This window comes from Pogoniulus pusillus, chromosome 1 (genome assembly GCF_015220805.1).
Source record: "Pogoniulus pusillus isolate bPogPus1 chromosome 1, bPogPus1.pri, whole genome shotgun sequence".
Classification (NCBI taxonomy): domain Eukaryota; kingdom Metazoa; phylum Chordata; class Aves; order Piciformes; family Lybiidae; genus Pogoniulus; species Pogoniulus pusillus.
In genome coordinates this window covers 8,352,616-8,366,015 of record NC_087264.1, presented here as the reverse complement: position 1 = coordinate 8,366,015, position 13,400 = coordinate 8,352,616, and the positions used below count along the sequence as shown (strand labels likewise).

At 46.6% G+C, this 13,400-nt stretch overlaps 1 protein-coding gene across 1 annotated transcript in view; it reads right to left on the bottom strand.

Annotated features, from left to right (window-relative positions):
- Positions 1 to 2,765: 2,765 nt before the first annotated feature.
- NUDT14 (nudix hydrolase 14) overlaps positions 2,766 to 13,400 on the bottom strand; it is an 81,475-nt gene continuing 70,840 nt past the window's right edge. Inside the window, exon 5 of the mRNA XM_064160400.1 lies at positions 2,766 to 5,044. Within this exon, the coding sequence (XP_064016470.1) occupies positions 4,798 to 5,044 (247 nt within the window). The 3' untranslated portion in view covers positions 2,766 to 4,797. The remainder of the gene's footprint in view (positions 5,045 to 13,400) is intronic.

The following is a 13,400-nucleotide window of genomic DNA, read 5'->3' as shown; positions in this document are numbered from 1 at the left end:
CCAAGTGTCTGAAATGGGTTTCTCAGAGCACCACTGCTTTGCAATGTTTTATTAGGGAGTGAAGCCAGCACAGGATATTGAGCACTTCAGCAGCAAAGTGATACACAGCCTTTGTCTGGCAGGGTTTAGAGCTCATCTGATTGTGTGTTTCCAATTACAAGAAATGCACTGAAGCCAGTCCTGAGGCAGGCCAGAGAGCACTGAGCACTGCAAGCCTGGGATATTCAGCTGTATTATGACTTCTCCTTCCTCATGATTCATCTGGAGAACAATTATGGCTCTTGCAAAGATTCCTTCCCGGTTAAAGAGTGAGACTGGCTCTGAAGGATGAGACAAATCAAGGAGTGACATTTGCAGCAGCACAAGATTTATTGAGCATCCTTTTTTTTTTCTTATTTGGTTCATATCAAGAAAAATCCTATGTGAAGCAGAAGGAAGGAAAATTCCTGCTGAAAACTTTCTCCAAAGAAAATTGGGGTCTGGCCCAAAGGCTGGAGTTTTCAGAGCTCCACTATACTGCTGTGCTGTTGCATATGTAACAAACAAAATCATGTTTGGAGAGGCTGAACCCAAAGAGGGGCCAGATTGCTACCTGCTGGCAGCATCACTCGGCAGCACCCCTGGGACTGCAGAAATAGGGACCATGCAGCAAGAGTTTCCCTGCTTGCAGCTGCCCTGTCCTGCCCTGCCACTTACTCCACCTCAGCACAGCCTCTAAGACTGAAGCTGCAAATCTGTCCTGCACACTCAGGCCTTGTTCTGATCCCTCTGAAGCTACTACATGCTTCAGGAGATGGCTCCTAGAAGCTTCAACCAACCAAACTAATCTGTGGCAGCCTCCTCAGCCGCAGCGCGCAGGGCAGCGGAGGCGCAGGGAGCGCAGCAGGAGCTGCCCAGGCAGACTTTTATGGCCACAAAGGCCAAGTCGCACCTGCTAACGGTTGTGAATAGACTTGCAGACAGCACCAGGTGTGCCAGCCCAGCAGGCTGCACAACTGGGTGTGCCTTTCATCTATGTATAGAGCCCCAAGCAGGGCGTACAGCGAGCTCGGCAATTGCCCTAATTTAGCAAACCTCCTGTTTGTGCAGCAGGTCGCCCTGCGCAGTCGGCAGGCGTGTGTCAGGAGCCGTGACATCGCCTGCCCTGGGCCCGGCCACCGCCTCGGCTCTGCGGGGAGCGCGGAGTGCTGCTTTCATCCTCGGCGGGGAGCGGAGGGTAATGAGGGAGAGGGCAAAAAGGCAAGCAGGCGGCTGCCAAGGGAGCACACTTCCAGCAGTGCAGGGAGCATCCCTAGCACCCAGGGAGAGCACTTCCAGCAGTGCAGGGAGCATCCCTAGTACCCAGGGAGCACTCATAGTGCCCAGGAGCACGCTTCCAGCAGTGCAGGGAGCATCCCTAGCACCCAGGGAGCACACTTCCAGCACTGCAGGGAGCATCCCTAGCACCCAGGGAGTGCACTTCCAGCAGTGCAGGGAGCATCCCTAGCACTCAGGGGAGCACTCCTAGCACTCAGGGAGCACAATTCCAGCAGTGCAGGGAGCATCCCTAGCACTCAGGGAGCAGGGCTGGCCAGAGGACCCTGCACCCCACCCCAGACCCTGCTCCCACCTATCCCACATTGTAATTCAACTAATTTCTTTCAAGTGACAGCCTTTTAGGGAAGGCATATTAATAATGTTACTGTGGATGGACTCAATGATCTTAAAGGCCTTTTTCAGCTTAACCATATCTGTGATTCTGTGAGATCTGGGAGTAGCTCAGGGCTTGTAGGTACTTTACAAATAGAGTGACAGACAACCATAACAAACAATGCCTGTGTGCTCACAAGGTGCTGGTGATGTCTCTTCTGCCACCTCATTGAGAGCTTGACAGCAAAAATACATTCAGTTATCAAGTCAGGCATCATTAGAAGTCCGAGTCATAATAGCAGCTTCATTAGATTATCCCATATCCCAAAGCCACATCATAAAGATGCTAAGATCTGTGTTTTAAATGCAGACCACTTACACTCCATAGAAGAAAGATGCTGATCTCAGGGGGATAGCTGGATGAGATCAGATAAAGAGTTTTGCCAGCCAGAATCAGTATTCATTAGCAGCAAATGAGGACCCTGCTTTATTCTCTGCTCTCTCTAGACATGTGTGGTGGCACGTCTGAAGGACACATCTAAAACGCAGTCAGGGTTTCAAGGTTCCATTAGAAGCTCTTTTTTCCTGCCTGAGCTTAGATGATGTATATTGAATTTGCTCTAATTATGATCTTCAAAACAAGCCCTGACAAGAGAAGTGGTTTGAGTTGTCTTGGGGAATGGAGCAAAGCTGGAGGTAGGGAGATTCAGACTGGACGTTAAGAGGAAGTTGTTCATCATGAGAGTGGTGAGAGGCTGGAATGGGTTGCCCAGGGAGGTGGTTGAGGCCCCATGGCGGGAGGTGTTTAAGGCCAGGCTGGAGGAGGCTGTGGGCAGCCTGATCTAGGGTAGGGTGTCTCTGCTCATGGCAGGAGGGTTGGAACTAGGTGATCCTTGTGGTGCCTTCCAACCCTGACTGATTCTATGATTATGAATTCGAAATTCTGGGGCAAACAGTGTAAATACATAAAGTGCTGCTTTGAAAAGTTTCAAACTCTGACCACCACACCACTGCACCCACTTCCCAAATCATTGCATTATAAGCAAAACCAAAAGGCTTTTCATGTGCAGTTTGACACAAATTGAGGAACAAGCTGTGTAATAAATTTGATGGAATCAGACAGACACTTTGGTAACTACAGCTTGGAACAAAAGGCATTTATTCTGTATGTTGTAGTCATTTGTGAAGGCATCAATAGCAATCAGTAGACATTATACCAGACACAGTGAAGATGTGGAGCAGTGCAGACCCCACCTTAAACCACCTTCCAACATAAATACATCAGACAGAATTTTTTTTGCCCTAACTCAGCCCTAGACTCACCACAGACCAGGTACACTTCAACATAAATGTGTCTGCTTCCACAAAAGATGTCTGACTCCCATAGACATGGGCTGCTCTTTCTTCAGGGGCTTTCCTTGGAAAACTCCTTTCCCAGGACAAGCTTTGAACAACCTAATAATAGAATGATAGAATATAGTGGAAGGTGTCATAGAATCATAGAATCAACCAGGTTGGAAGAGACCTCCCAGATCATCCAGTCCAGCCTATCACCCAGCCCTAGCCAGTCAACTAGACCATGGCACTAAGTGCCTCATCCAGATAAAGTGTCCATGCCCATGGTGGGGACATTGGAACTAGATGATCTGTAAGGTCCCTTCAGCCCTTCTATGATTTGATGACCTTTCCTCCCTGTCAGTAGGACAAGCAGCAAGTACCAGTTCCAAAAGATTTTCCTAAGAAAACTATTTCTGTACACATCTACTCAGACATGCAGTGATTTTACATCAGCCACTGGACACCATCAGGCCTCTCTACTGCATTTATTCCAGTTCCTACATTAAAGGTCTCACCTATGTTTATAGCTACCACCTCAGTACTCTTGGAATATACAACAAAAGCATGCTAATGACCATTAAACTAGTGAATAACAGAAACTAGTGCATAATTGAACTGCCAGATGTGATTCTCTTTCATTCATGCTTTTAACAGTTCCACGTGACAAGCAGTCCACATCTAAATTACGCTGACAGAACAAGGTGCCAATGTTCTGATTAGATCACTCTACTAAATGAAATCGTGCTGCTCCCTGTGTCTCTGCAGGCTGCATGGGCTCCAATGTACACTGCACAAATGAAGATAAAACCTCTCAATAAAGCACTTCTGATCATGAGATTTCAAGGAGTGTTATCTTAAGGTTAAGTCCCATTCTTCCCACTGGGGTGATAAGGAAACAGACTGCAGAACACCTCTGAAAAGTCACTTCTGTTATTCACCTCCTAGTCAAATTGTAAGAAGCAGTCTCTTGAGTCCTGTTCTAGAGGACAAAGTTTGGTCTAATTAATCAAGTATTACCCATAAAACAAACAAAGAAGCATGTGTTCCAGTAGAAGCCTCCATCATTCATCCCTCTACCACCATTGCTGCTGCTCAGCACTATAGTGGGGACAAACAGAAGGACATAATCTTACAGCTGGTCTATTGTCCAAGCAACACATTAGCAGAAGGATTTACAGACATGTTTGCTGATGGAATTAAAGGGTTGCATGGTCAGAAATGCAAATGTTTTCTCTGCACAGGAGCTACACACCACAGAGAAGGCCACTCCCTGAAGGCCTTGCAGAACTGGGGAACACAGCTAAGATAGCTGTGACTATGAATGTTTGCTGCCTTCCCCAAAACAGATCAGAAACTACAGTGAATACACAGCTGCCAATGTCCACAGACCACGGTTAACAGCAGCTGCTCTGAGTCCAGAGCACTCTTCAAAACAGAATCATAGAATGAACCAGATTGGAAGAGACCTCCAAGATCATCCAGCCCAACCTAGCACCCAGCCCTATCCAGTCCACTAGACCATGGCACTAAGTGCCTCATCCAGTCTTTAATAGTGGTACAGCAGTGCCTTGAGAAAGGAGACATGGACACACTTAGCCTCCATACAAAAGTCAGTATTTGACTCTCAGAGGCAAATCCTGGCTCTGGTGAAGCCAGTAAGTGCTTTGGTAACAATGGAAATTAGGTCAGGACTTTAATTCAGATTTTACTCCCACATTTATTTTAAGAAAGATTTGCTCTGTGAAAAGTTGAGTTGATCAAAGCAGGCAGATTTGCAGTTTTCTGTAGCCACAGAAGCTGCAGGAAAGCTTCTCTTAACATCCTTGTGCTTTAATTTTCTTTTGTTGGCAGCTTGGGTGCTATGTTGTTTTGGAACCACATGAAGCTGAAGATGACACCCATCGTCTTCGGGAGAGTCTCATCATAAGCAAACTTCATGGACTCTTCTAAAGGTATTTCTACTACTTCAATCAGCTCTCCTTCTTCAGGTTGGCCACCTCCTTCTCCAGTTTTCATCTCATCTGTTACTTCTGCGTAAAATAATGTCTGCCTAGAACCTGTCACACCAACCCCAGACCTGGAAAAAAAGCAGAGAAGGAATTCTGGTTTAAATAAAAAGAAGGTATGTAGGAATTAGAAACAGAAACCTGGATCCTTAACTGGTGTCACCAAGCAACATGTCCTGACTCCCTGCTAAAGTCATTTGGAACCTGCACATGCAATTTTGTAAACACAGAAATTGATTAGAATCATGGAATCAGTCAGGGTTGGTAGAGACCACAAGCATCATCTAGTTCCAACCCCCTTGCCATGGGCATGGACACCCTACCCTAGGTCAGGCTGGCCACAGCCTCAGCCAGCCTGGCCTTAAACACCTCCAGCCATGGGGCCTCAACCACTTCCCTGGGCAACCCATTCCAGGCTCTTACCACTCACATGGAGAACTTCCTCCTCACGTCCAGGATGAATCTCTCCACCTCCAGCTTTGCTCCATTCCCCCTAGTCCTGTCACTCCTAAAAAGTCCCTCCCCAGCTTTTTTGTAGGCCTCCTTCAGATAGTGGAAGGCCACAAGAAGGCCACCTGGGAGCCTCCTCTTCTCCAGACTGAACAGCCTCAACTCTTTCAGTCTGATTGCACCTTTCATGCAGAAATACTACTGAACACAACTGACTTATGGTGGAGTTTCCCCACCCATGGCATGGAGGTTGGAACTAGATGATCCTTGTGGTCCCTTCCAACCCTGACTGATTCTATGATTCTATGATTCTATTTTCAAATATATTCCACAGCTTTGGGAAAATGTCAGTCTGGGAGAAAAGAAAAAGCTGGGATTGAATTAGTGAACTATTTGACATCTGCTGAAGCCAAAAGAAGTTTTGTTAGCTGACCTTGGTGAGACCTGGAGTGCTGGATGACTCAGAGCTTTATAAACAACAGAATGAAGCTTCTCAGAGTATCTCTGTGCTACCATGCTGCATGTGCTTGTTTCTACACAATTTTTTTTGCAGTTAAGAAGATTACTTCATTCACAGCTGGACTCCTCTACTTGTGGACAGGATCGGTACAGGAACAGAGAGGCAGCCTGAGAGTCTTGCTCTATCCTTCCTGAACTTTAGCCTTGACCCAAATGGACCATGGTAAGCATGCACTTATCTGAAGTAATTCAGTCTCTCCACTAAATATGCTACAGTGGATTTAGTGGAGGATATGTTAGATTATGTAGGTCTTTCTTCAGCTAGACCGCTCACTGTGTATTATACTTCTTATTTGTTAATCCTCTGTTTCCTTAGGACTATTTCATTTAGGTATTATTAAATAAGGGATAAGTACATAATCCACTCATTTAGTCCTTCCAAGAAAGTATTCACATTGCAATCACAACTTCATTTCACGTGATTGTGAGTGGCTTTTCACATTGAATTTGGATCTAAAGTTCAGTGATGCTGGGAATGAGGCATTAGGGCAAGCTGAAAAATTAGCTTCCATGTAATTGCACATACAGAGGATCCTCAGATTTGTAGCAGTGCTGTGATCTCAGAGTGGAATACCCATACTTAGCCATTAGTCTACTCAGTCTTTCACTTAATCCAGCACACATCATACCCCACAGCAGGAATGAATAATTTGCCTCTCACTTCTCTGAGAACACTAGCAATTATTTTTATTGAAGAGTTAACAGAGATTACTGAAGTTGGGTTCTTACAGCATTTATTGTGGCCTTCCAGGACCTGAAGGGGGCCTCCAAAAAAGCTGGGGAAGGACTTTTCAGGATACCAGGGAGTGACAGGACTAAGGGGGAATGGAGCAAAGCTGGAGTTGGGTAGGTTCAGGCTGGACACGAGGAGGATGTTGTTGAGCATGAGAGTGGTGAGAGAATGGAATGGGTTGCCCAGGGAGGTGGTTGAGGCCCCATGGCTGGAGGTGTTTAAGGCCAGGCTACATGGGGCTGTGGCCAGCCTGCTCTAGGGTAGGGTGTCTGTGCCCATGGCAGGGGAGTTGTAACTAGGTGATGCTTGTGGTCCCTTCCAACCCTGACTGATTCTATGATTCTCTGATCAATACACACTTTCTTTTTTTACTATGGAATAGAGAGCCAGTTAGTGGATTCTTTTCCTAAAACTACTTCAGATACATTCTCTGACTTTGGGCAACCAGTTCTACCTCTCCAGGACTACTCTTTCATAGAATCATAGAATCAACCAGGTTGGAAGAGACCTCCAAGATCATCCAGTCCAACCTACCACCCAGCCCTAACCAATCAACTAGACCATGGCACTAAGTGCCTCAGCCAGGCTTTTCTTCAACACCTCCAGGGACGGTGCCTCCACCACCTCCCTGGGCAGCCCATTCCAATGCCAATCACTCTCTCTGTGAAGAACTTCTTCCTAATATCCAGCCTATACCTACCCTGGCACAACTTGAGACTGTGTCCTCTTGTTCTATTGCTGGTTGCCTGGGAGAAGAGACCAACCCCCACCTGGCTACAGCCTCCCTTCAGGTAGTTGTAGACAGTAATAAGGTCACCCCTGAGCCTCCTCTTCTCCAGGCTAAACAGGCCCAGCTCCCTCAACCTCTCCTCATAGGATTTGTGCTCCAGGCCCCTCACCAGCTTTGTTGCCCTTCTCTGGACATGTTCCATGTTTCATAACTAAAACCAGAAACTTAACCATCTTGGGCACATCCAGGACCTCTGAGGGCTGCTATGGGATTTCTTTCACCACTTCATTTCAGTGTCTGTATTGTTTTTTGGGTTTTTTTGATACATGTTTAAAACTGAACATGGCCTAATAGGATGTAGCCTTTGACACTGTCTGCCACAACAAGCTCCTGGCAAAGTTGGCAGCTCGTGGCTCGGACAGATTCACTCTGATATGGGTCAAGAACTGGCAGGAGGGCCAGGCCCACAGAGTGGTGGTGAATGGTGCCACATCCATTCAGTAGCTGTCACTAGTGGTGTTCCCCAAGGATCAGTGCTGGGCCCAGTCCTGTTCAATATCTTTATTGATGATCTGGATGAGAGGATTGAGTCCAGCATCAGTAAGTTTGCAGATGATACCAAGATAGGAGCAGGTGTTGATCTGTTGGAGGGTAGGAGAGCCCTGCAGAGGGACCTTGCCAGGCTGGATGGGTGAGCAGAGGCCAATGGGATGAATCACACAGAATGTTAGGGGCTGGAAGGGACCTCAGAAGGTCATCTAGTCCAACTCCCTGTCAGAGCAGGCTCTCCTTTTTTCTTTTTTTTTAAACACAGCCCAGGGTTTTTTTTTCTCTTTTTTTTTTAGTCCCACTTCTCCCCCACCTCCCTCCTTTCCTTTCCTCTCCAACTCCAGTTTCCCCCCATCTTCCTACTTTTCTTCCTTTCCCCCCACCTTCCTCTTTTCATCTCCATCCTTTTCCTCCCCATTCTCTTCCCCTCCATCTCCCTACTTCCAGCACCACTTCCCCTCTTCCACCACACCTGTGCCTTTACTACCCCACACCTCATTTCCCCCTTTTTCCCCCAAACTCACAGCACCTGGCTTCTATTGGAGTCTCCCACCCCAGGTGTGACCACTTTGCCCTCCCTGCCCACTCCCCTTTATAATTGCCCCAGGAAAGGCAGCAGCCCCAAGTTTGCCCATTTGGGCAGAGGATCCTCCTTGGGATCATCACTGGTGAGTACCCATGGTGTGCACTGGGTGATGGTGGAGGGGATTCAAAGGCTGGGGGGCCTGGTGGCCCCCCGGTTAGCTAGGATAGGACTCAAAGATCACTCCAACATCATGCACTGGTGCTGGCTGTGTCTCCTTACTGCTCTGTGTTTAGTTGCTGCTTTCAGCTCACTTGTGACAAGTTGGAGTAGCTGGCTGAACTGGAGGCTCGTGGGTGAGTAGTGTTGTGTTGCCATGGAATTGCTTTGGGTGGAAAAGCTTTCCCAGGTCACCAAGCCCAACCTTCAGCAGGATGAGATTGAACAAGACCAAGTGCAGGGTTCTACACTTTGGCCACAACAACCCCAAGCAGTGCTACAGGCTGGGGACAGAGTGGCTGGAGAGCAGCCATGCAGAAAGGGACCTGGGGGGTACTGGTAGATAGTAGCTGAGGATGAGCCAGCAGTGTGCCCAGGTGGCCAAGAGAGCCAATGGCATCCTGGCCTGCATCAGGAACAGTGTGGCCAGTAGGACAAGGGAGGTTATTCTTCCCCTGTACTCAGCACTGGTCAGGCCACCCCTTGAGTGCTGTGTCTAGTTCTGGGCTCCTCAATTCAAGAGAGATGTTGAGGTGCTGGAAAGTGTCCAGAGAAGGGCGACAAAGCTGGTGAGGGGCCTGGAACACAAACCCTATGAGGAGAGGCTGAGGGAGCTGGGGGTGTTTAGCCTGGAGAAGAGGAGGCTCAGGGCTGACCTCATTGCTGTCTACAACTACCTGAAGGGACATTGTAGCCAGGTGGGGGTTGGTCTTTTCTGCCAGGCAACCAGCAACAGAACAAGGGGACACAGTCTCAAGTTGTGCTGGGGGAGGTCTAGGCTGGATGTTAGGAGGAAGTTGTTGGCAGAGAGTGATTGGCCTTGGAATGGGCTGCCCAGGGAGGTGGTGGAGTCACTGTCCCTGGAGGTGACTTTTGAAGAAAAGCCTGGCCGAGGCACCTAGTGCCATGGTCTAGTTGACTGGCTAGGACTTAGTGATAGGTAGGCCTGGATGATCTTGGAGGTCTCTTCCAACCTGTTTGATTCCATGATTCTATGTGAAAAACAGTCTAACAGTCTTTCCCTCTCCCACTATCAGGAGGTATGTGACCTCCTTCCTCAGTCAGTCTGATTCGTATTTACTTTCCCTAAGCATCTCTTTTCTGTGGCCACTCTCCCTGGTATTTGTATGCTATTCTCACGACCAACAGAGATGGTTTGCCCATAAAGAGCCATCCAGGGCTGACAATCACCTACAGATTGTACGTGCCACTGGCAGCAGATCACATGTCTTCCTGGGACTCGCTGTGTTATGCTCCCTTTCCCCTTCTCTCACTGGAAGCTGCCTAGAAGAGTAATGCTGTTCACCAGCCGTGCTGCCACTCATCCCACCTCAGCTGAAGATCTGTCCAGCAGACAGCACAACACAAATGCAATCTTTGAGAAAGCAGCAGGAGTTGCACACTGGGCCCACCAGGCCACTTTGATCTCGTTATAAAAGTCCTCTAGATTCATCTTTTCAAGTTGCTATCAGCAACCAGCTCGCAGAAGCCAGGATGCCATTTGGTATGCTGAGGTGCTAGCAGTTCCCTTGCTGCTGTGAGGATGAAGGCACACTTTTCTCAACCCCCTTTATGCTAAAGTACAGTACTTCTTTCCTTGGTATTATCAGGCAACAATATGTAATGTGAAAAAGCAATACTGGAAACAAAATGCTGATCAAGAGCAAACAGACCTATTTTCCAATCCATTATGTCTGGCCATTTAAGTCTCAGTCTTTCAGTGACTATTGTCTCCTTCAGTTTAGTTAGCTTGATACCTGTTACTGACCACTGACCCATGTGCTACCCACTCCTCACTACAGCTGTGTGCACTGCAAGAAGTCTCCCTGAGAAAATGGATTTGTGATGCAAAAGTAGATTGATTCTTTATGTTTTTTCCTCCTCTTTTCCTCCTTCATTTATTTGAGGAGGCAGAGAGGTGTTTGTTTTTTTCCTGAAATCAGCTGGAGATCTAGATCTGGTTTGTTCTCCATATAATGATTGCTTGTTCTTAATTGTTTCTGCTAGAATTGCATTTTTAGTAATTAAATGAACACAGGGAGACCAGTATTAAGAGACTGGTTTTGGTCATTAAGAATAAAAAAACACATTAATTTATACTGTAAAATTTGCAAGACTAAGAATGCAGCTTACTAATCCCCACAGGTACCATGTGAATAGGTGTTAAATATCTATTTAATCAAAGAATCAACCAGGTTGGAAGAGACCTCCAAGATCATCCAGTCCAACCTAGCACCCAACCCTACCCAATCAACTAGACCATGGCACTAAGTGCTTCAGCCAGGCTTTGCTTCAATGCCTTCAGGGACAGTGACTCCACCACCTCCCTGGGCAGCCCATTCCAATGCCAATCACTCTCTGCCAACAACCTCCTCCTAACATCCAGCCTATACTTCCCCCTGCACAACTTGAGACTGTGTCCCCTTGTTCTGTTTCTGGTTGCCTGGGAGAAGAGATCAACCCCCACCTGGCTACAGCCTCCCTTCAGGTAGTTGTAGACATCAGTGAGGTCACCCCTGAGCCTCCTCTTCTCCCATTCCATATTATAGGACATTATTTTTAAACATCCTAATTACTTTTATTTCCTAACTAAATGTCCATTTCAGTGGTTTTAGAAAGAAACTGAAAGATATATATGGGAATATATTTTAACTCACAAACCACTCAGGAATCTCTTTTAACTCATAAAAAGGGGATATTTCTTATCTTTTTGAGAGGTTGAACTAGATGATCTTTCGAGGTGCCTTACAGCCCTTGACATTCTGTGATTCTGTGATCTTTTTTCATTTGAGATCTCTTTCTCTTAATCATAGAATCAACCAGGTTGGAAAAGACCTCCAAGATCATCCAGTCCAACCTAGCACCCAGCCCTAGCCAGTCAACCAGACCATGGCACTAAGTGCCTCAGCCAGGCTTTGCTTCAACACCTGTGGGGTGACTCCACCACCTCCCTGGGCAGCCCATTCCAATGCCAATCACTCTCTCTGCCAACAACTTCCTCCTAACATCCAGCCTAGACCTCCCCTGCCACAACTTGAGACTGAGTCCCCTTGTTCTATTGCTGGTTGTCTGGGAGAAGAGCCCAACCCCCACCTGGCTACAACCTCTTACTTATCCTGCCAGTTGATCATTTTTACATGGATCCCAGTGGAATGCCCTTTAGTAAATTAAATATTCTCCACATTGCTTACTGACGCCTTTCCCATTTCCAGCCTCTTAGATACTAATGTATCCTGCCTGGCCTTATAAAATTGTCCAAAAATCAATGCTACTGACATTTAATTTGTCTCAGTACCTTTGATTCTTGTAGAAAAAAAAAGTTAGAAGTTTGTTGCTTTGAAGCTGTTCTGGACTTCCACCTGGCTGAAATAATGAAGTATTTGAACACCTACTCTGGAAAATGCCTATATACATTTCAGTGATGTTGGGGACTGAGGCTGGAGGAAGGAAAGTGCAGAAAGGGAGAAGGTGTGTCTGGCTGGTAAATAGGCATGCTTCCAGTATGCTTTCAGGTTTATCTGCAACCTTCTAAGCTCTTGCACACTTTTACTTCCTGAGTATGATGTCTGAGGAATTTTGATATGCCTTTAATCATGGTAATGTTGCTTTTTCTGCTACCTTCTTCCTCTGTCCCAAGCTTGTGACATATGCTTTCCCTTGCCCTCACAGTTCACATTAGAAATAAAATGCTTTTGCCATGGCCTGAAATGAGTCACCTATTAACAGATTACAGCTATATTCATTAGCTTTGCATCTGTGGAAATCACAGGGGTCAATACACTCAAACTACAAGTGATGAGTTTCACTCTGGGAAAACCACCTTCCCCACAAAGGTGTCTTCCCTTCCCACTACCAAAAAGGCTTGCTTTGAGGGAAAGCAAGCAGGGTCTGAACTCACAGTGTGAGCCCATGGTGAGACTTCAGGCTTCAGTCTCCCTCCAGGGGTTTAGCACCATGTTGCTCAGACCAGGCATGTCATGGCTCATGCTGACCCAGACCTACTAAGCCTGGCTTGACCTAGCTGATTGTTCCAGATGTATTTTGATGTGTCTGTACAGTGCGTGACTCTTATTTACCACTGTGGGACAAATGCAAATGGTCTATAAAAAACACAGCTCTGTTTCCTTCTCTCTTTATCAGGAGGATTAGTATCCACTGAGAAGTTTACAGTTGTTTCAATTAACAGCTACAGGGCTGGCAAATACTCTCTGTCAAATCATTAGGGCTTAAACTCACAAATCCTGTAGCATCTACAGACAGAATTTTAAAACCAAAAGTCTATTAGCACTAAACTTTTAGCACTGCTTCAGAGACAGAAAGAAACCTGCATTACCTTCCACATCAGCAAGCCTAAGAATGTAAGCATGTCGAAGCAAGGATGCCAAAGGGGTATGGTTTTCATCACAACCATAACTTAAATGTAACTTTAACACATCAAAATAAGACTGTATGCCACTACCATATTTCATTTGAAATAAAGCACTCAAACACCATGATCAAATCATGCTATGACCTTCAAAGCTGTGGGCAACACACTTGTAGGAAAGAGCAGAGAAGCAGTTTCTGCAGAATGACTGAAAGTGCTTCTACTGATTGATAGAATCAATCAGGTTGGAAAAGACCTCCAAGATCATCCAGTTCAACCTAGTACCCGACCTTAACCAGTCAACTAGACCATGGCACTAAGTGCCTCAGCCAGGCTTT